Source organism: Amblyomma americanum, chromosome 3 (assembly GCF_052857255.1).
Source record: "Amblyomma americanum isolate KBUSLIRL-KWMA chromosome 3, ASM5285725v1, whole genome shotgun sequence".
NCBI classification, from domain to species: Eukaryota; Metazoa; Arthropoda; class Arachnida; order Ixodida; family Ixodidae; genus Amblyomma; species Amblyomma americanum.
In genome coordinates, this window is record NC_135499.1 from 42,452,459 (window position 1) to 42,474,757 (window position 22,299).

The 22,299-nt window shown below is 48.2% G+C and overlaps 2 protein-coding genes across 7 annotated transcripts in view; both read left to right on the plus strand.

Moving 5' to 3' along the window:
* faf (ubiquitin carboxyl-terminal hydrolase-like faf) overlaps positions 1 to 22,299 on the plus strand; it is a 255,988-nt gene that overhangs the window by 227,910 nt on the left and 5,779 nt on the right. For all 6 annotated transcript variants that reach the window (XM_077657297.1, XM_077657293.1, XM_077657296.1 and 3 more), the window contains 4 exons: positions 2,311 to 2,484; positions 3,190 to 3,293; positions 4,483 to 4,915; positions 10,312 to 10,458. In XM_077657297.1, the coding sequence (XP_077513423.1) occupies positions 2,311 to 2,484; positions 3,190 to 3,293; positions 4,483 to 4,915; positions 10,312 to 10,458 (858 nt within the window). The remainder of the gene's footprint in view (positions 1 to 2,310; positions 2,485 to 3,189; positions 3,294 to 4,482; positions 4,916 to 10,311; positions 10,459 to 22,299) is intronic.
* On the plus strand, positions 15,812 to 18,578 carry LOC144122929 (uncharacterized). Its single transcript, XM_077655885.1, has one exon. The coding sequence runs from the start codon at positions 15,972 to 15,974 to the stop codon at positions 17,205 to 17,207; it is 1,236 nt and encodes a 411-aa protein (XP_077512011.1). The 5' UTR covers positions 15,812 to 15,971; the 3' UTR covers positions 17,208 to 18,578.

Below are 22,299 nucleotides of genomic sequence, written 5' to 3' on the forward strand. Positions count from 1 at the left end.
CGACGTTCCCGCATAGCGTAATTTACAAAACGGGATGGCAGAAGTCACGCTTGGAAAGTTATGAAGGCGACAGGATGCATTCTTCGGATGTGGGCATTAAAAATGTAACGTATTACGGAAGGATTAAAAAACAAGCGCGATTTCGCGTTTCTATTGCTCGAAACGGGCCGTCGGCCATCTTGTTCGCAGCACGGGTGATATGAGGGAAAGCCCACTTGGGGGAAATCCTCACGAGGTGAAGCCTTGCGGCGTCGGGGTGCGGTCGGTCCGCGTGATAAACGGCGGAGAAGGAAGTGGATAGGACCTCTGTATTGTTTTCCTGGAATCTTTAACTGGATCATCGGCTAATTTTCTCAGATACTGCGGTTTTGCCATGGTCTAATTTATGAAAGTATGCGCAGTATACGATCGCTGGCGAGTATTCGGGAATTTTCGAATATTCGGAAATTCGCAAATATCAATTTTCGAATACGAATACGAATCGAATGTCAAACATATTCGATTCGTATTCGAAATTTCGAATATTCGCACACCTCTATTTATTCGGTTCGGTTTGCTTTACCAAACCAAACTTTGATCGTGAAATATTGTTTTGCATTATAACAACGACCATGTGAAATAATGCTCACTCTGTGTATTAGTCTCGAAGGGAAAAAATTCTTTGCGAGTCCACTCTGCATGCAAAGTTATTGAAGGTTTGAGCTTGCATCACAGCCCTTTCACGGTAAGTTCAGTGTCTTAGCGCATTGTCTCATATCGTGACTTGAGGTGGTGTGGACATGACGAAAGCATGACTGTGGCTCAGATACAGGTCTGGTATTATTGCTTGCAAGCAGAATGGGGAGTGGTGAATTTCGCCATTTTGAAAACCGTCTTTTTTTTCTTTTTCAGAAAAGTTATTTTTTTGAAGTTCGTGGATTTTTCGGACATCAGACCATTTTCCAGCCCTTGCTGGTTCCAAAAATCGGTCGGCGACTGTACTTTTTTAAGCATTGGCTTTTCTTAGCACATTCCTCAGTATCGCACCGTTTGCAGCACGGGTGCTGTGCACAGATAACGTCATGATATGGTTAGCTTTTGATGAGAGCTCCGGTGTGGGTGGCGTACTCCGCAAACTTAACAGAGTGCCAAGATGCTGTGCGTCGCAGTGTTCATGTATACCAGGTGTTTCAGGGAAGGCTTTAAGTAATTTTCAAAAATAGGCTTTCTGGTGCAAAAATATGGCTTTTGCAGCTTAGTATTACCAGTGTTGGCAGACACCAGAGAACCCGCTGAATTGTCTTAAGTAGTAAGCTGGTTAACAAATTTTTAATAATTAACTTTTTAACTAGTAGAGTTAGGCACCTAGTTATAATTAGAGATTTGTCGCCGGTCGTTAGTATTAGCCATTTTAGTTTTTATAATTTCGAAAACGCCATTATTCTCGACAAAATTTGGCTACATTATGCCAAAATGCATGTGCTTTCGAAAAGCATGCAGGCAAATGAACAACCTTTCCAGTGCATGCAACTAGTAAAAAAAAAGCCAAATTTTGTCGAGCCACAGTGCCAAGGGTAATCGTGTTTTCGAAATTCTTCAAGAAAGTTAGTTTTTCCTACCAGATTGAGAGTCAGGTGGTGAAGCAGCTTGCTGTAGCTATCTTGAGGAGCAGTGGCAAAAAACAAAGTGCATTATGCCGTATATACTGTCGTAATGAACCCACTTTATTTTCTAAAGTGTTGGCATCAATTTGGGGAAGGGTCCATTACGCGGAAAAATTGTTTTAACAGATTTTTTTCGGAGAGTCGAAATTTCATCATGCGCCGATAGTCCATACGTCCATATTCTGTCCGTCCATCCATCATCAATAGAATGACGTGGTAAGACGCATTCGTGTCGGTGGTGTTTTGCATCGTTCACTGTTAAGGTGTTTGTTGTATCACACTGCAATCCGATGATATTGTGATAGCCGGCGGCGGCGGCAAATTGAAAAGTGAGGAACGTGGTACCAAAAGCTAACTATTAAAAAAAAAGTGTCAATTTTTACGGACAAAAGTGGGGGGTGGGAGTATGTACAGTATTCGTACCTTGATTTCGAATATAACGCGAGATGCGTTCTTAGATGGATGAACTAAGGAAAGAAAGTTGCATAATATTCGTGCATATATGGTATTTCTGATCTTTTTATTTATCAGCAGTTTCAACAGTGCACAAAAGTTGATCTAGTGCTTTCACTGCAATATTGTAGCAGTTGGGGTAACTGCCCATCAGTAAGCACCACATAGCAAGAAAGTGGGAAGGGAGCCACTGTCGTCGTCTTTGTCCCTGCAGCGCCTGCAGCTGCTGCGGCTCAATGTGCTGGGCACCCTGATGCTGGTGGCGCTGGACGAGGGACCGGGGCCACCCATCAAGTACCAGTATGCCGACTTGAGCAAGCTGTACCAGCTGGTCTCCCTCTTGGTCCGCTGCTGCGACGTCTCTTCCAAGACACACTCCTGTCTGCCTGTGAGGCCCTTCCCCCCTTCCTCACGGACAGAGTCCTTGTGCCAGGAACTGAGCAGCTCACTGCCCAAGTACCTCAGAGCACTTGTAGAGCGTGCCCCAGTGGCAGGATTCTGAAGGCTGGCAAGTGTATGAATACTCAAATGGACTCCAGTCAAACGTGTGATGTCCGTAAGGGAAAAAAATACTTCTTGATCAAACAGGGATCACACAGTTTATTTTTTGTCTTGATGCCACAAGTTTGAATTGAGGGGCAGGAAGAAGAGGCTACATTTCAAATTCCAGCTTTCTGACGAATAAATCCACCTTTTGCAGCCAAAGAAACAGCATAGCATAAAAGAGCCATAGGGTTGATTTTTTTTTTTTTTTTTACAAAGAACGAAAATTGGATGGAATTGTTCTTTACTTGGCTCCTGAAGTCTGAAGCCTCATGGCACAAAGGGAGAGAAAATATCCTGCTGGGGTACTGCTGCACGTACTATGTGTGCGTGCAGATTTGAATATGAAAGCATTAGCGGCTGGAGGAGTAGTACAGGTGTGGTGTATTAACACTTCCACAAAGCAGTCGGCACACCATCAAATAAAATCAAATGCTCTCAGTCTTCCTCATCTAACATGTTGTTTTGCTATTCCTGTTTCAGTCGTGTTATGCGCATGTAATTTCTTGCTGATAGTGTCGAGCTCATGTTGTGATGACTGTGTGTGCAGAACGGGGTTCCCCTACCCAACCCGCACATGGGGGACCACCTCTGCCAGGAGTACCTGATGGCCATCCAGCCTCAGGTGGCCGCCTGCCTGTACAACAAGACCAGGTACCGTGTTCCCTTTCTTTTCTTTTTTTCAGCACTGCTGGGCCCAAGGCCTTTGTTTTTTGCCATTGCGTCATGTGACACACTTGGGCAGCATAGGTGCAGAGTGCAGACGAATCCCCCTACAGCGAAATTCATGGGACCCACGAAAATTTTCACTCAAGTCGAAACATTGTCATGAAATTGCACCACGACATTGATATATTGGTGCAATTTTCATGCCCTAGCCAGCGTCAGGCTTCTTGCAATGACATGCCGCCCACCAGCAGGTCAGGCAACAGCGGATTGTTGCGCGCCACTTGCTCGGTGTCGGCAGGGCTATTGTATTCCACAGTGAAACTTGAGAACAAGTGCTTTGGAACACCACCGCTTTATTATAAAACTTTTAGCGTTTTCTCTGGTTCCCATCGATGCATTAACTTCGCACTGAAATAAACGCACAACTGACTTTCATTATGCCTTCGCCATCAAAGCTAGTGAAAAAGCCGAAAGCCACCTCACGCCAACGGCTACAGCTTGCAAGGGCAAAGTGCGACCCAAGCCATTAACAAAGCCATCACAAGCAGCCGCCCACTGCATTGCATCTTTATGTGCACTTGTCTGCGCAATAATTCTGATTCCACAGGGAGTGTCAGCTTTTCATCTGTGCTATTGAAAGTGCAAACTGACTTCGCAGCTGTTTTTGGTAAAACCTAATGACATATGGGCATATGATGCACACACAACACACACACACAAAAAATCGGCTGCTTACTTGGAAACAATTAATTGAAGCACAACCTCACTTCCAAAATTGTTTTCTGGGGAAATAATTGCCTTGTCTTGTATGGTTTGCTAATGAGGAATCTGAAATACGACGTTGTGGCGGAAATTTTACAGTACTGGCATTCATTATACAGTAGAATCACAGTGATACGAACCTGGCTGATAAGAATTTCAGTGTGATGATATGATTTTATAAAATTCCCCACCCAGATTGCATTGTGTACAATGGGCCAAAATGTCGATGTTCAGAACACTTCCGCGTTGCAATTGGTCTGCAATTGGTTGCAATTCCATCTTTGTTTATTTTATTTTGTGTTATCAAGAACCCTACCTTCTTGTCCTCTATTGTCCACGTGTTTCTAGTTCCAGTCACTTGTGTTACCAGGTGTGTGAGTGACCTGTGGCGATGTCGTTCTCTATGGTGCAGCTACGTGAAGAAGGTCATTGAGGATGCAAGTGCCTCGGAAGAGACTCTGAAGCTGCTGCAGTTCTGCTCGTGGGAAAACCCGCAGTTCTCATCGGCGGTGCTGGGTGAACTGCTGTGGCAGGTAGCCTACACGTACACCTATGAGCTGCGGCCATTTGTCGACCTCTTGCTAGGGGTGCTGCTTCTGGAGGACTCGTGGCAGGTGCATCGCATCCACAATGCACTGCGGGGCATCCCTGACGACCGCGAGGGCCTCTTCGACACTATCCAGCGTTCCAAGAACCACTACCAGAAGCGGGCCTACCAATGTGTCAAGTGCCTGGTGGCGCTGTTCGATTCATGCCCTGCGGCCGCCCACATGCTGCATACGAGTGGCGAGCTGAAGCGCAAGTGGGCTGCCGCCGTCGACTGGCTCAACGACGAGCTCGAGCGGGTAAGGAGGAGGGAGGCTCGAGTGGGTTTGGGTGCTGCGCAAGTTGTGAACAAACTCTGTATCCTTCACTCGCGAATGTGCCAACATCGAAGGGTGTTGTGTGACTTTTCGATTCGGGGCCTCCAACTTGCAATCTCATACTTTGCATACAGGCCATGGCTCACAGGCGTGGAGTCTAGATTTAGACCCCTGCTATGTCCCATTGCATCCTTTGCAGCACTTCACTTTAGTTACACTTGCAGTGCCTTACCTATCTTCAGCTAGCTTGTCACGTCTGAAATTTGTTGAAGGTAGCCAAACCGCATGAATGGAGGAAGTTTCTTTTGACAAAGACAGCTGTAGTGGCGGTGCATCTCAGAATAAAAGCGCCAAGTCTTTTCAGGTGCAAAGCCCACAATATGAGGACTGTATTGGCCTTGTGGAAGGCATTTCAGTTGTTAAGAAAAAAAAGCTAGCGCCATGGTTAGGATGCTACTATTACCGTATTTACACGATTGTAAGTCGACCCTTTTTTTGAAATTTAAAATTCCGAAGGGGGGGGGGGTCGACTTACAATCGAAACGAAACCTTGAACTGCCAATAAAAGCAAGAAAAACAATCTAACAGGGACGCTACTGCGATGCTAGAAGTTTTTGTTTGCTCTACGGCTCCAAGCGTAGCATTCAGGTATTCCGCGGGCTTTTTGGCCAGGATTTTTCATTTTTTATTTTTACTGCGCACACCGTTACCTACCGCGATGGTTCAGTGCTACTGAACAGGATACCCGGATTAGAAGCCGACCGCGGCGGCAGCGTTTCGATGGAAGCGAAACACAAAGGCGCCCGTGTGCTGTGCGATGTCAGTGCAGCAGGTTAAAGATCCCCAGGTGGTCGAAATTATTCGGGAGCAATTCACTGCGGCACCTCGTTCTTCCTTTCTTCTTTCACTCCCTCCTTTATCTCTTCCCTTACAACTGGGTTTCCGCCGACATTTTAGACAAATACTGCGCCACTTCCTTTCCCCCAAAACCAATTTCATTTCATTTCACTCGCGGAAAGGGCCGCTGTCCCGCTGTTCCAATCGCGGAGTCTGCGCCAGCGCCCGGGAGTGTCGCTAGCTGATGGAAGAGCCGCTATTTCAGTTGGTTGCGCAATACGTAACAGCGGCGCTTCTGGGGAATGCCGATGTTTGCTGGAAGAGCCGACGCCCCGACACCGATCACTCTTTGTTTGGTGGTGCTTGGAGTTGGTGCTTTTGACTCGACTGCCGGCCGCGTGCTTCGCTATGAGCTCTCCAGGTTCAAAAAGCATTCGGTGCTCATTCACTGCAGTGTTCAAGAGGGAGGCCATCATTTACGCCGAAGAAACCAACTGCACGGCGGGCCGCAAGTTCGACGTTTCTGAACGGTTGGTGCGGGAGTGGCGGAAGCAGCGAGACAAAATTTTCTATTGCGACTCCAAGCGAAGAGGTTTCCACGGGCCGAAGTCGGGACGCTTTCTGGAGCTGGAGGTCAAGCTTGCAGCTTATGTCACCGAAATACGTGATCGGTCCCTTCCAGTGACATGCGAAATGATCACGCAACAAGCCCGGGTCTTTGCTGTGGAAGCTGGAATACTCCGAACAGACTTCAAAGCCAGCAGGGCTTGGGCTTCGAAATTTATGAAGAGGGCTGGCTTCTTTCTTAGTCGGCGTACTAGTGTATGCCAGAAGCTGCCTGCTGCTTAAGAGGAGAAAGTTCTCGCCTTCCATAGGCACTACCTCAAGCTCCGCTACTCGCGGCAATACCTGCTCGGCCAAATCGGCAATGCAGACCAGACTCCCGTCTACTTCGACATGACGAGCAACACAACAGTGAGCGTGAGGGGAGCTCGCGAGGTTAAGCTTCTCACGACAGGAAACGAGAAACTTCGGTTCACTGTTATGCTATCATGCTTGGCAGATGGCACAAAGCTCCGACCGTACATCGTCTTCAAAAGAAAAACTATGCCAAAGGAAATGTTCCCGAAAGGTGCGATTGTGCGAGTGAACGAAAAAGGCTTTATAACGGACGACTTAGTTATTGATTGGTACCATCGGGTGTGGCTTTTGAGGCCAGGGGCATCCCTCAAAAATCGCAATCCGAACCTCCTCGTGCTGGACTCATTTCGCGGCCACCTTACCGCGAAAGTGAAGGCAGAGCTCCGAAAAGAAGATACCGGTACAGATGTGGTGGTGATTCCCGGCGGTCTGACGGGGCAGCTGCAGCCGCTAGACGTTGGCATTAACAAGCCATTCAAGGACTTGCTCCGGCGTGAGTACGAGTGGCTGGCGGCAGAAGGGCGGGAACTTACGCCAACGGGGCGCATGAAGAGAGCCTCCCTGGCGGCTGTGTGCGGGTGGGTGATTTCCGCTTGGGCGGCCGTTCCACGCGATGTCGTGGTGACGTCATTTAGGAAGTGCGGGCTTTCCATGGAGGACGATGTGCTGTGGGATCGCAGCAGCGACGACTACGACGACGACAGCAGTACCACTGAAGATGACTCAAGTGAGGATGAATAGCCCATCTATGCAATAAATTTTCGTTTTTGAAGCGCTCCACCGGTGTTTTTTTTTTCTCAGACATGCGATTGGGGGTTTGACTTACATTCGCGTCAACTTTTTTTTTTTTTCGGACATGTGATTTGGGGGGGTCGACTTACAATCGTGTAAATACGGTAACTGCTGCTTACAACTTGTTGACATCAAAAAGAAAACTAACCCTCTTCTACTACCACATCAAAAGGCTGCATGAAAGTGGTAGCTTGTGTGGAGCTTTTGGCGGTGGCACTTACCGTATAAACGCGTGTAAGGGCCGCACTTTTTTTCCCAGATTCGGGGGGCAAATTTCGGGGTGCGGCCCATACACGCGATTTTCGAAAAAAAAAAATTTTTTTCAAGTGAGAACAAACCAGTCTGGAATGCATTTTATTTACCGTTCAGGCATCACTCACGGAGTCTTCAGACTCCGAGCTGGTGCTGTGTTTAGGTAAATGTTCAGCCCACATAAAAGTCGTCTTCGGTCCCATCTAAACTGTTTGAAATTCCGGTCACTTTGAAACTCCGGGTTACAATGTCGGTCGACACTGAATTCCACGCGGACAAAATCCATCCAAGCACAGTCGCGAGCGGTGCCCTCTTAAGCCGCCCTGTCGGCGTCTCGTCGTGATTGCCATTGGCCATCCATTCCGAATACTGCCTTCGAAATTCAACCTTGAAAGGCCGATTGACGCTTACATCCAGGGGTTGCAGCTTTCCGGTGAGGCCGCCCGGTATCACGGCCATGTCTGTGCGGATACCGCGCAGGCGTTCCTTAACCCTATCCGTCAAGTGACCGCGGAAGCTGTCCAAGGCGAGGAGCGATCGTCGGGCCAGCATGGCGCCTGGGCGCTTCTCCCAAACGCTTTTTACCCAGTCGAGCACAAGCTCATCGTCCATCCAGCCCTTTTCTTGGGCGCGAACTACAATTCCCTTGAAGAAAACGCCTTTAGGAATCGTTTTTCTTTTCAGGATGACATAGGGGGGCAGCTTCCGCCCGTCCGCGGTGACGCACAGCATAACGGTACACCGTTGGCGCTCCGCGCCGGTTGTCCGCACGAAAACACTCTTCTTTCCTTTCAGTTCAACTGTGCAGCTCTCGGGGCAGTCGGACCACACGGGGGTCTGGTCGGCGTTCGCTATTTGCGAAAATATATAGTTGTGCTCACGACGCAGACCGATGACATACTTCTGAAAGCTGAGCACCTTGTCGGTGTAGTCGGGGGGCAGCCGCTGGCACAGCGTGGTCCTTCGCCGAAATGATAGGCCCTTCCTCTTCAGAAATCTTCGTACCGAGCCGGCACTAGCCTTGAAGTCCTTGTGCGGTATGCTTTTAGCACGCGCCAAGGCTTGTGCCCTCACGCGCAGCATGTCCGTTGTCAACGCGTAGCCGTTGTTCCGCACTTCCATTGAATAGCATAGCAGCTCTTCTTCTAGCTCAGGAAATTTGCATGGCTTGCCTCGGAAAGCGCGCTTTTTGGAGCTGGTATTCTTCAACGAATCCCTTTGTCCGCTCCACCGTCGGACACACTTCTCGTCCACGTCAAATTTTCTGCCCGTGGCACGCTTGCCGTGTTCGAGAGCGAACTCCACTACTTTCAGTTTAAAGCCCGCCGGGTAGCTGTTGAGGTGCTTGCCCATCGTGCAACAGTGACAATGCTCGGAGGCAGTTCATGAAAAAGTGAAGAACGACAGCGCACGAGAGCAACAACTATTCCGAGCGACCACCCTAACACAACCACCAAAAAACGCATGCTTTGACAGCCAGAACAGAACAAAGTTAGACCTGGCGATACCAATGCTGATATGGATAGCGGAAGTACAGTAGCAGAAGCTCGCGGCAGAAGAAAAGATGATGATGATGACCCGCGGCCTCGGGCGCCATCCATGGGCGGCACCTCGAAGCTCCTGTGTGCATGTATTTCGAAGGCTATTCTTGCGTGTTTCCTGGAAAGTTTGGGTGCAGCCCTTACACAGATGTTTTTTTTTTTTTTTCAAATATTTTCTTTGGGAATACGGGGTGCGGCCCTTACACGGGTGCGGCCCTTACACGCGTTTATACGGTATGTCTTAGCGCAGCAATATTGTTAGACAGTTTTATAAAGTTTTCAGGTGTGCTTTCAGATTACAATATGTGTTAAGGTTATTTGGTAGCGAATTTTTTGGGCTTGGCAGCTTCTGGAAAGTGACTCAAGCAATCTAACAGTTGCGGAAGTTCATGAAGTTCAAGAAAATCACTTTACTTAGATAGGCTTAAAAACTCACTCATTTTTCTCTGGATCATTTGCATGAGTGATATTTGCTATTCAAAGCTTCCAGCTGATTTTTTGGACCCAATTTTTATGACATGCAATATTTTTCACTTGACTGAGGAATCATCATGCACCTCATGGGGTTTGGTTTATGGAGTTTAACATCCCAAAGTGACTCGGGCTGTGAGGGACGCCATAGTGCCTGAGGAGTCCAGATAATTCATCCACCTGAGGTTCTTTAATGTGCACTGATGGCACACAGTACATGGGCCTCTAGAATTTCGCCTCCTTTGAAATGCAACCGCCGTCGCCAGGATCAAACCGATGTCTTTTGGGTTAGTAGCTGAGCACCACAACTACTGAGCCACCACGGTGGTGCACCTCTTAGGGGTGTGTAAGTATTCACAACTGGGAATGCAGACTCGGAAGCAAGCACGGCTGCTGCAGTCAACCAGCTTCGCTGCTGTTGCTAGAAAATAAAGAGAAGAGATGAGCCCAGTACTCTGCTCTGATTGCAGACCAAGATAACAGAGTGCGCTCGGGGTCCACGCATTGTGCAGCAGCTTGTTGTTGATGCAAGATCTCATAGGTGCAACCCCATTTCTCTTTCAGCGTCCATACGGAGCTGGCAGTCAGTATGGCTACAGCCAGTGGTCGCCACCGGCCCAATCCAATGAGACGTCTAATGGCTACTTTCTCGAGCGATCTCACAGTGCCCGGCTCACTCTGTCGCGGGCCATCCAGCTCTGCCCTGAAGAGGTGAGACTTGCAGTGCACCCCTCTCCTTTGGGGACCTGGTGGTTTTTCGTGGGAACACTTCTTGTCAGTGGGGTATGAGAAGATGGAAGTCCAATGTGTTAGCACATACATTCTTGACTAGCATACGCAAGAGCAGCTTACTACATGCCAGTTGGTATTCTTAGTTAAGGGGAGATGCAGGCCCTAAAATGAACATTTCTATTACGTATTAACACTGAAATTAGGGGTGCATGCGAGTTTCTTCTTCCTGTTTTCAAAAATGTTTCAGAATATCTCAATTAGTTCATACCCATATTATGGAAAATAACTCAAGCCTATATAGTTAATTACCAGGGTAGTTAAGACACTTCCTTTCTACATGTCTCAATTAGTTCCTTTGTTATGGGAAATAACTCAAGCCTATATGGTTAAATTCGTATGGGTAGTTAGGACACTTTCTTTCTGCATTTGTTGTTTTCGATTGATATGGGGTTGTAGCCAAAGACCTGCCATCTGGAGCTATGCTAACTATATTGTTGAAGTACATCACCATATAAAAATGTTAAATTTTGTTCGAGCACAATAATTATGAAGTATAGTTGGGTGACATTATGGTTCACAACATTTGAAATATTTGACCCAGCCAAATAGAAACAGCATAGCTCCGCAGTTTAGTTCTTTCTGAATTCAGTGGTATAAGAATAATTTAAATTGCACCTGAAGAACATAATAAAAACTTCTGTAAGGCTACGGACGTTGGCAAAACACGCAAAACTGAGAAAATTGCATTTGAAGTGCGCTCGCGAGCCATTCAGGGGTTGTTTAGAGGGCTCAAAAAACTGCGGAATGTGGACGTTTCAAACATATCTCAGTAGTATGTAATACCAGGTAGTGGGGAAAGGTCCCAGCTTTCAAACAAAGTCAGAATGGCGACCATCGGGGACATGACGAGAAGCGATGAATGCGAAGTCCTGCCGCATTTTGCTCCGAAATCTCCATTTCCAGGCTTCATAGGTGCGAAATATATAGATAACTTGGTAGTTGGAGGTCAAATTTACACCTTGAAACTTTTTAGGCAGTACATTAGAGTGTATTGATCCTGAATATGCCATTTTTGCAAAATCGGAATTTTTGCAGTTTTAATCATTCTAAGACCCGCGTCTCCCCTGAACTCCAGTAGTGACAATACTGGTCAGAGGCAGCATTTTTATTTCTGGCAAGCATTTCCTAATGCTGCCACCACCCTTTGACATCAGGTCACAGTCCAGGACCCAGGTTTGTGTTCCGACTTGGGGGAATGCCGCCCCCCCTCCCTTTATATCCCCAAAAATGAAAGCTTTGCAGACAGCAGCAGCAAGTTGAAAATGATTTTGTCACTGATATGTAGGGGTGTGCGAGGTGGTACTTTTTTTTAGCCGAATTGAATATGATTAGGCTAGCTTCGCTACTCGATCGAATGCAAGGAATTGAACCAAAGAATAGAAAAAACCCAGCTGAATACTAATCGCATAGTGAAAAAATGAAAGCAAATACGCATCAAATATGAATGGAATATTTTTGGGATTAGTCGCTACTTGTGCGAATATTCATATAAAACGAATATTGCGAAACACTGCAGCACTAGCGGCGGCGCTATGAGTCATGGAGTTGTAGCTGCCAAAAAATGCAACACTAATCATATCTGATAGAGTGTACAAAACATGAACTTAGTATATTAGCTCTGTGACCGCCATGTCATGCGCTTGAAGAAATGACCTATTACTGCTGATGATGGCAGTAAACTAGCTCCACATCTCAGTTGATGAGAGGGATTAAAATTGGAGCCATGGCCTCCGCTGTTGGGCATGGAGGCAGGGTTTACTAAACTTGGCTGAGTGAGCTATCCCTTTGCCCAATCCTGAAGGCCATATGCATGAGCATTAAAAACGATGCTTCCCAATTGGACCCTGGCACAGAGCTAAATCCTCTTCCCTGTACAGACCGAGCTCGTCAGCATGCGGTCTGGTGGTGTAGTGGGCCATGTTGTTGAAACAGATGTTAAAGAAAACAACAGCTTGCCTTGTTCGAATTTCATGCCAGTTATTTGAAAAGTATTGAAAACTTGAGAACGGGTCTGATTTGTATTGAACAATTTTCAACACTCACTATTTGATTCTTTTAGTGAATCCAGTAGCAGGATATTCGATTCTCCATTAGAAAATTTCGAATGTTTGCTCACCACTACTAATATGTGACCACTCTATTTCACATTTGCCATGAAACCCAGATCAGTATTCCCCACTGCAGTAAGTGCCTCCTTCTTGCTTTTGTGGCAGGCAGCAGGCATGTTTGATTGTGCCTTTGTAGCATGCCTATTTGCCCATATCTTAGCAGCTAGTCGCATTTCTCACTTTTGGAAAATGCTCAACAGTGTGCACGTTTTGGCAGTGGTAAATAAGAATCTTCTAACGGCTAAAGACTAGGGGCTGTGCGAGTATTTGGCACTTTAAATAATTTGTGAATAGCATCTGTTGAATCTCCTGTTTGTCTAAACTTGTGGCGAAACGCTGCAACATTTCCAAATGGGAGCATCTTGCACTTGTCGCATGAGTTACCTTGCTCTTTCCTCATAGAGTTAACTACCAGCACACAGCAAGAGACATAAAATCAATGTGCTGACAGCCACCGAGAGCAAACATCGCATCGCATGGCCGCAGGTCGCAAACCAAGCGCAGCACTATGTGGGACATCGATAATGGTCTGTGATCCTGACTAGCAGCAGTCCTCTCATTTCAGATCACTGCATTAGGAGATTCAGCATGCACAAAAGTGGTCCAGTGTGTGGCGCACAGCGGAAGGGTGTGCTGCTGTCTTTGTTTCGTGGCAACCACTTCGCTGGTTAGGGTCTAGAAACTCCGCATGTTAGGCCACAGAGGACAAGAGAAAGGGTTACAACAGAAGCATGTAGGGATGTACAGCACGGCCTGTGTACTGGGGCATCTAATACCCCTGTCACACGGGACGTTGAATGTCATTCGCAGCGAATGACATTACGTTTGAATGGCGTTTTTTTCGCTGCTACACGGGCACAGTCAATGACATTCACAGCTAACGACATTCGCCCATTGAATGAGTTTCCCGAACTCATGCACGCGCGACCTGTGTAATCTCGACGACAGCGGCTTGGCGAAAAATTACAAAACTGATTAGCGAGAACAAAACGTATTCAAAGAAAACTTTATTTTAATTGCTGCAATGAACTTTTGAATCATTTTTGACGTAAAATAAGGTATTTGAAGCGATTTGCGCAACTACACTCTTGTTCCCAGTTGCCGCCAGTTACTGTAGAGACGGCCGCGTTTGTTTACAAGCCGTCCTCCATCTTGCCTGAGTAGCGTGGTCGTCACTCCATTTGCCTTCAGTGCTCGCAATGGAAAACAACTCTGCAGCTTCGCCAGCCCAGCAGAAGGCGTGTTGGACTGACGACGAAACGTCAAGAATTCGGGAGGAAGTGCGGGCGGCATGTACGGGAGGGATCGTGAGCGGCTTTGAGCCTGTCTTGCTTTGGATATTTCAGTGGATTGCTTGTTGACTATTGCTGCCGCAAGGCGTTGCAAAAAATTTTTAAAGAGTGTATTAATGTGTAACAGTGTGATACTAGCAATAAACATAAAATATGTGTATGAAAAACATGATTTGTAACGTTCTGCTGTCGTAGCAGTTAGCCGATGGACATCGCCATCATTTGCAAATGCCATTTTGTGTACCCGTGTAGAACGGGAACGCCAGCAGGCAATGACATTCGTTGTGAATGCAGCGAATGACATTAAACGTCCCGTGTGACAGGGGTATAACAGAATGGTTGCATTTTCGCACCTTCACTCGTGACAGCATTTGGCCCCATCATGGTGCTTGCGGTCTGGCAAAAAAGCGGCATGCGAGGGCTAAGCGGTATAGTGGTCATCGTGAACACTGCGGTTAGGGCAGCATTCCACAGCCACCACTTTGTCTTGAGGTGTCGCGAGGGAGCGTGGAAGGGATAATCCTGCTTGCTTTGCAGCGCGGGCTGCTGCTCTTACATCACATCAGTGTTGCTAGCCGTCTCGTTGCGCACTGACATGACTCTTCCTGCAAGGAGGTATCTGCATGGCCACCATACAGTGCTTCATGCCAACATCATTGAGACTGCTTTTTCAGTTGTTGTTCAGAGAATTGTATCCAAGGTCTTAGGCTAAAATAAAAACGTTCGCTACTATTGCTGCTACATGATTCCCCTTTCTTTATTAATACCTAGCCAGCCTTGCAAGAATAATAAATTATGCTGATGATGGGTTAAAAGGGGAGATGCGACTGAAAAAAACGCGATTTTTTCGGAAAAAGTCAATTTTGTGTTTTCTTGTGTTTTGTATTCCTCCAAGCCTCTTCTTCTATGTATAAAAAAATCAGCACCGATAATCAATTGGAAGTTAATAAAAAATGCAATTAAAGCACTCGCGGCGGCTCGTGAAAGTGTGAATTTGACTGAATTTCGGGAACGCGGCATTTCGCGCCACAGCGTCGTCCGCTCTTGAATTTTCGCGGGGAAGTAGGCCCAACCCTATTCTACCCAAGAAGTACTTTGATTTGGGCTAGTTGGTTCATATCTTGAAAGAAGTTAGGACGGCGCTAAAACGACAAAGACAAAGAGGCACGAACACAACAGGACGGGCGCCTATTCTACCAGAAGCCACTTCGGTAGCGGCGCATTCTTGATAAAAATACGAAAAAAAAAGATCGTTTCTCGTCCGAGTCGAGCGTCGCGACTGGCCTTTTAAATCACGTGGCATGATCGGAGCCCTACAATTGGCTGCGAAGATTTCAACGCACGGCAGTCAGACGCAGAAGCTCTTCTTTCTGCCGCCACCGAGACGTGAACCAACGCTTCTGCCCGGCTTTTTCTCCTTCATACACCATGGATGTGATCGAAAAACGAGATTTTCGTTCACGCAAGTTCCTGACGAGGCATCAATATAAAGGAAGACGCCCCAAGCGCAAGCGTAGAGCTCCGGTGGCGGGACGTTCGTCTGCTGTTAGGCCTAACCGCGGCAACGGCGATGCACCCGATTTGGATCATTCACTCTTCTTGCGGAGCATCGATGACTTCGTGAGTGCATCTGAGCGAAAGTTAAAGATGTTCAACGACCATAACAAGGGTGAAAACGAGCGCGGAAGCACATTTATCTGTGAGATCGGCATGTTGAACAACCTCGTCAGCGGCGCGGCGTGCTCCGCCTGCGGACGATGCAATCTCTGTCAGAGAATCGGCCGCAAAACGGAAAGGACTCGCAGAATTCTTGGAACTCTACTGCGTGTAGAGTTTCCAAAATGACGCGTGTCCGACAGCCGTTCTTTCATCAACATATTCGTCGAGCCGCATATCTCGATCATGCAAAGGCAGTGACGAGACCTCCGCCCGCGGCAGTGCATGGGATGCCTTCGCCGTGAACGTGAAGTCCGTGGTCGCTGCGCGTGCGATCGGCGTCGGACATGAACAGCTTTTGCGGTTTTGTGCGATTATGGGTTTTGCGAAACCGGTGCACCACAGGGCTTTTGCTGCTATTGGAAAAAAATTGCATGCTGCCGCCGAAAACCTTGAACAAGCCAGACAGCTGACTGCAGCCGAGGCAGGATCCACGAACGTCGCAGTCATGTTCGATGGAACGTGGCAGAAAAGAGGCCACAAAAGCCACAATGGTGTGGGCACAGCCATCTCTCTTCTGACAGGGCTGTGCCTAGACTTTGAAGTTCTTTCCAACTACTGCCTTAGCTGTAGCAGGCACAAGGCACTAGAGGATGGAGAAGAACAAATCTGGCAGGCCTTTCACACACCTGTGTGTGAGAAGAACGCAACCTGCTCGGCACACGCAATGGAGACTGAGGCTGCCCTAAGAATCTGGAAGAGGACAGACCTGTATGCCACACCTCTCAAGTATACAACGTTCCTGTCGGACGGGGACAGCAAAGCCTATGCTGCCGTGGCAGAGCTGGACATCTACGGGAGTGTTCCTGTGCAAAAAGAAGACTGCACAAACCACGTCGCAAAGAGACTTGGCACTGCACTCCGGAAGGCAAAGTTCACAAGAGGAGAGAAGCTCAAAGATAAAACAATTGCCAAACTGCAAGGTTATTTCGAAGTTGCTATCACCAGCAACCGAGGAAATGTAAGAGATATGAACTGCGCTGTCTGGGCATCCTACTTCCATTCCTGTTCAAGGGATGGTGCCAGCAGCCACAAATTTTGTCGAGATGGAGAGATGTCTTGGTGCAAGCACAAGCGGGCACTAGCTTTGGGTCAGCCAGCACCAGTCCACACTCCCATCCTGAGTGTTTCCCAAGGCAAGGCTGTGCTGCCAATCTATAAGAGATTGACTGATGAGAAGCTGCTGCAGCGCTGTGTGAAAGGACAAACACAAAATGCAGCAGAGTCGCTCAATAGCAAAATCTGGCTGCTGTGCCCCAAGACGAAATTCGCAACACGAACTGTGGTTGAGACAGCGACGGCAATTGCCGTCCTTTGGTTCAATGAAGGGCACACAGGATTCAAGGAGGTGCTACAGGAGCTTGGCATTCTACCATCAAAAGCACTGCTTTCTCTAAGCAAGGAGGTGGACAAGAGTCGCATATCAAGCATGTCCACAAAGGCAACTGCAGAGGCTAGGGCCCATCGCCGCAACGTAACGAAGAAGGGCCTTCTGGAGGAGTCGGCCCGCAGACACTGTGAGGGGCCAACGTATGGGGCTGGTGCTTTCTAGCTTTGTGCCCTCTTCTGAGACAGTCTTGCTAACGCTCTGTGCAAATTTAACCAATATTGAATGAGTAGTAAACTAGTAAACATGTTTTTTAACTTTCAAACGCGTTTTTCTCTGTTCCTCATTTTGTCCCATTTTTAGAGCTTGTGCACCAAACTTTGAGCACTTTTTGTAGTCCAATCACAATGAAAATTGGCATGGTTATGCTTTAGCATGTCCTGAATTCAAAGAAACTACTTTCACAGCTTTTACCAAACATGTTCAGTAAGATAATTTCAAGTTTCTTTGTTGGGAATGGTAAAACTGAAACTCCACATTTGAAATTTTTTCTAGAAGAGAACAGCAAGGGAAGACTGTATTTTTATGCTTTATTGAATTCTACTGTTCACTGGGGGCAATATGAGCTAAATTTTAGTGTTCTGCTGTGCTTCCTGCAATCACCCAAGTGTGCACAAACATGCATTGTTTCTAGCATTGTATGGTTTGCAAGAAATGAACCAAATGAGCTATCAAAAAACCAAGAGCATATTTGAAAAGAGCAGCTCAAACTCTTTAAATGGTGCAAGTTTCGTTGAGATGTGACAGAAATTAAAGAAAAGGTTTTTCTGAGTAGCATCTCCCCTTAAACTAAAATTTGTTTACCACTGCTCGGTTTCTTTTCATGGCAGTGTTTTGTGTAGAAAAACATTTGTCTTTAGATTGAACTGCCTGTGCTGATATTCCATTCGAAATTATTCAGATATTCTTCAGTTGAGTCCACTCATAACAGCCACAGTTATAATGAACACTTGCTTATTACGAACGAGGGTGGAGCTACCATCAAATTATGTATTAGGGCTATGGCATTGAATATCGTATGGCCGCATCACTCGATTATAAAGAATGAGTAGGCGCCATAAACTCGCCTCCGAAGACAAAAAAGGCAGACTTTCCCCATAGCACATTGACCGAACAGCGTGTTCCAGCCTCCGTGATCCCTTCAGAAATAGTGTCAAACCCCAAAAACAATAATAACAGCGGCATTGAAATTGCACTTAAATAGTTCCCACCTGGCTTCTAGGGTTTTGCACCTTGCTTCTTGCTTCAAAAAGTGACGATCTGCTGCAAGGTGATGTGAAGCCGAATGCTCTGCTCGAGCTGTTTACATAAGCGGGTGCAAACTATGCATTCTGCGCGCACATGCGCAGCGGTAGGTTTGTCGCTGCATTCTTGCAACTTTCTGAAGGATTTAAGGCAAGTATGGCGACCTATCACCAGGTGCCTGAAAGCCTCAATTGCTATCAGTATTATTGCGCCCAGAAAGCTGCTGGTGCGCAGCAAGGGTCTCATCCAGGAGCGCAGTGACTGCGATGGAGAGCTTAGAACTTCTTGATAGGGTCTGGTTTGAAGAAAAATACGCGCACAAGAGACTTTTTTAAAAATTTAATGCCACTTTTGCTTGAGTATGACAAGTCCGCTTACTACAAACTTTGGATACAACGGATGCAATTCCCTTGACCGTGAGGTTTGTTATGAGTGGGCTCGACTGTGTTTGCTTTGCGACCAAATTTAATGCGATGGTATTGGAAGCCCCATGGGGCTAAAATGCCTCATCGCTCATAAAATTTGCCCATTGGCTGGAGGGAAGTGACGTCACCCAACAGGATCTTTTTTGGTAAAAGCATCGACAGCTGCTGATGCTGTCGCATGGCCAACACACAATGGAATTAGGTGTCTCTGTGAAATTTATTATTTGCATTCGCTTTGCAACCAAAAATTTGGTATTCGTACACCTATATTAAAGACTCTTGAGGTTGTGCTCATTTATATTAGGTCATGGTTTTTGCAACTTTCTTCTTTTTGTGCTTAATTCCTCACTCTTAAATGATTGTTCTTAAGTAGCTGACACTGTCTTCCTGACATCATACTTTCTCATTATTAATAGCCAGATGCACTGCTCGTCAGTGCCCGGCAGCAGTTTATCGGATAGCCAACTTTGGTGCTGTGTACTTCAGCCATTTCAGAGATTTTACTACTACTAGGAGGAGGAGGAGAGACCTTAATGAATACAGGAGAGGTCTGGCTGGTTGTTAGCCTAGCATGCTACTTCAAGTGAGGTTAAAAGAAGAGAAGAAGATAAAACAAGGTGGAAAAGAAGGGGTGAAATCAAACATACTGAACACTCACAAACACAAATGATTATCAAAGAGTGTCCACCAAACCCATGTCTCTAAGAAAAACTAAAATGTAATGCTTTTGCCCCGTGCGCACACACAGCTGCATCACTCCATGGTGCAAGGACATGCTCCAGGTGCACGGAGGTGTCCTGACGGAGTCCTAAAGCATTTAACAGTGCCTTGCGATGCTCTACCTTGCAACTGTTTGGGCCTATTGGCCCAGCGTTGCCTGCGGTTCCGGTTTTCAGCCGAATTGTGGCCGTGTCGTAGAGCATCCACCTTGCATTCAGGAGGTGCTGGGTTCAATCCCTAGTGGGCGCCCGGCGGCAGGAAATCGAACCCAGCACCTCCCTAATGCGTGGCGGATGCTCTGCCACAAGGCCACCACTTCAGTAAGAAATTTTCCGTCTGCCAAAAGAGTTTCCCCCAGCCATACACGGAATAGGCTAGGGCCAGACCACTTCCCGAGAGCGAGTCCCTATAACTGGTGGACCCCCACACCAGAGAATGCTCTTGTTCCAATTTAGGTTTTCTCATCCTCGGGCTCGAACGCCCTCCCACCGAGCATGGCGGACTATTCAACTACTGCCACCTCGTTAGTCATGCGTGGGTCCAATCCACGAGCTTCAGACAGGCGGAGTCGCTACTACCCATGGTACACTTCCGTGCTGCACACTCCTGCCAGACGCCGAGGCGCCCTTGACTTTGGGTAGCCTCTTCGTGCTGCACTTCAAGCGAGAGCCCGATCCTACCAAGTTTTCTTAAGCGTCTTAGATTTTACGCCGGCCCTGGTGTACTAAGTCGGGACCTACTGCCTACGTACCGGAAGCACGAGTGTGGGCTTCAACCCACACCCCTTTGGTCTCACAGTGGTACTACCACAGACTCTCAAGGGATGCAAGCGCCAGTTCTGCTTTCCCTTTGCCCTCACTCTCTTAGCCTACCGAGATGCCCACAGGCCTCAGCGTTTCCCGGAGATGGCCCTGGTTTTACCCGAAGGGGGAACGAGGACAGACCCAAGCAGCGCTCCGAAGTGATCAAAGGGCTCGGTTACGCAGGGACGCCCCTACTCCTGATGATTTAGTCAGTGGGGATTTCCCTGCAACGATTCTGCTTGAGACTTAGTCGCAGCAGCCTATCCCTAGGCTGCCATGGCGTATGAACTGTCTCACTTCAGGTCATGGGAATGGGTTGCCACCAGCCCTTCACAGGTTCATCATAAGCGTTGCCTCCCATTCACTGGATTATTGGAGCACGCAACTACTCCTACCGTTATACCTAGGGCCTTCATTGCCGGTGCCCGCTCCCCGCTAGGTTACAGGAGGACGCTGCCCCTCCCAGTGTTAGTCGTCCTGGGAGCAAACCTAGGACTCCACAGCCCCTGTCACAGACTTCGACTGTGTCTAGTTGGGGCCGCAGTTTATCACTTCCAAGTAACCATCAGCCCCGAGGTGCCGTGCCCTCCTTAGGGAGCACAGATTAGCTCTATTTTCAATAGGGTCGCCTTGGGTAAGAGCTCACCCTTGTTCTTGGGAACCCAATCTCAGCCAGCCTTGGGCTTGCTTTACAGGCTCATGCCAACCGAGCCCGGCTGAAGAGACAGGGCACTTATGCAACACAATCTCCATCTGTGTAAGGTTCAGGCATGTTGGAAGTGCCGTGAAGACATTCTTGGAGGCTGTGTGGCATGTTTTTATGGCCCGAATGATTTGCCATATTTTAAATGATCTTGTAGCACCCTCTCCTGGGCTGCACCGACAACCTGGCTAGCGCGCGCCACCCTGTGAAGAGAATAAAGACGACACCTGGTCGTGGCTCGTGCAGCCACGGCTGGCAGTTCTGTTCTGGTGTCGGCTCGTAGCAGAGGTCTCGTTTCCTTCGCTCCTGAGGCGTTAAGCCTACATTGGTGACCTAGGACGAGCAATGACCGATCCAGCAACATCCACGCAGCAGGATTCGCATCCGCAGGACGTCTCGTCGCTGCGGGTTCGCCTTCCACCTTTCTGGCCCCAGAACCCGCAAGTTTGGTTCCACCAGGTTGAGGCGCTACTACCATGTTGCCTCAAGCCTGCCTCCTGACGTTGCCAGTGAGCTCTCCGACGTTCTCTCCGCACCCATGGGTGCTACACCATATCAGCACCTGAAAACCAAGGTGCTGGAGAGATTTATGCCGTCGGACCGCACCCGCCTCCAGCAGCTCCTTACCGGGGAAGACCTTGGCGACCGGCGCCCCTCCCAGCTTCTGCGCCGCATGCAACAGCTTCTCGGGGAGCGCGACATCCCCAACCACTCAGCGTTGCTTCGAGAGCTTTTCCTCCAATGCCTTCCCCAGCCCATCCGCCTCGTCCTTGCGGCGGCCGGTGACGTCACCCTTGACCGCCTGGCTGAGCTCGCAGATAACGTTCATGAGGCCACCTCCTTGTCCGTCACTGCTGTTTTGCCGCCAAGAGACCCAGCGATTTCGCGCCTTGAGGCCCGTCTCGAGGAGCTTGCCGCCTCAGTCGCCGCACTCCGGAGCCGACCTCTGGAGACACGTCCGTCTCGTCTTGATCATCGCGCTCTTTCGCGCTCACGTCAAGCTCGGGGTCCCAGCCCTACATCTCTCTGCTGGTACCACAGGCGTTTTCGCCACCAGGCCACAAAGTGTACATCGCCCTGTTCGTGGCCGGGAAACGCCCGCCGGGATCACTAACGGCGGCGTGTGGTTCCCCCAGTCATTCGAGCCGCCTGTTCATGGTCACTGACAAGCTCTCCGGCACCCGGTTTCTTATCGACATGGGCGCGGAAATCAGCGTGGTTCCACCGACTAAGGCAGATCGTTCCAAGCCATCAGGACTGTCGCTCCGTGCTGCCAACGCCTCGTCTATACCCACGTATGGGCTACGATCTCTCACCCTTGACTTCGGCCTACGCCGCACTTTTTTATGGGTCTTCGTCAT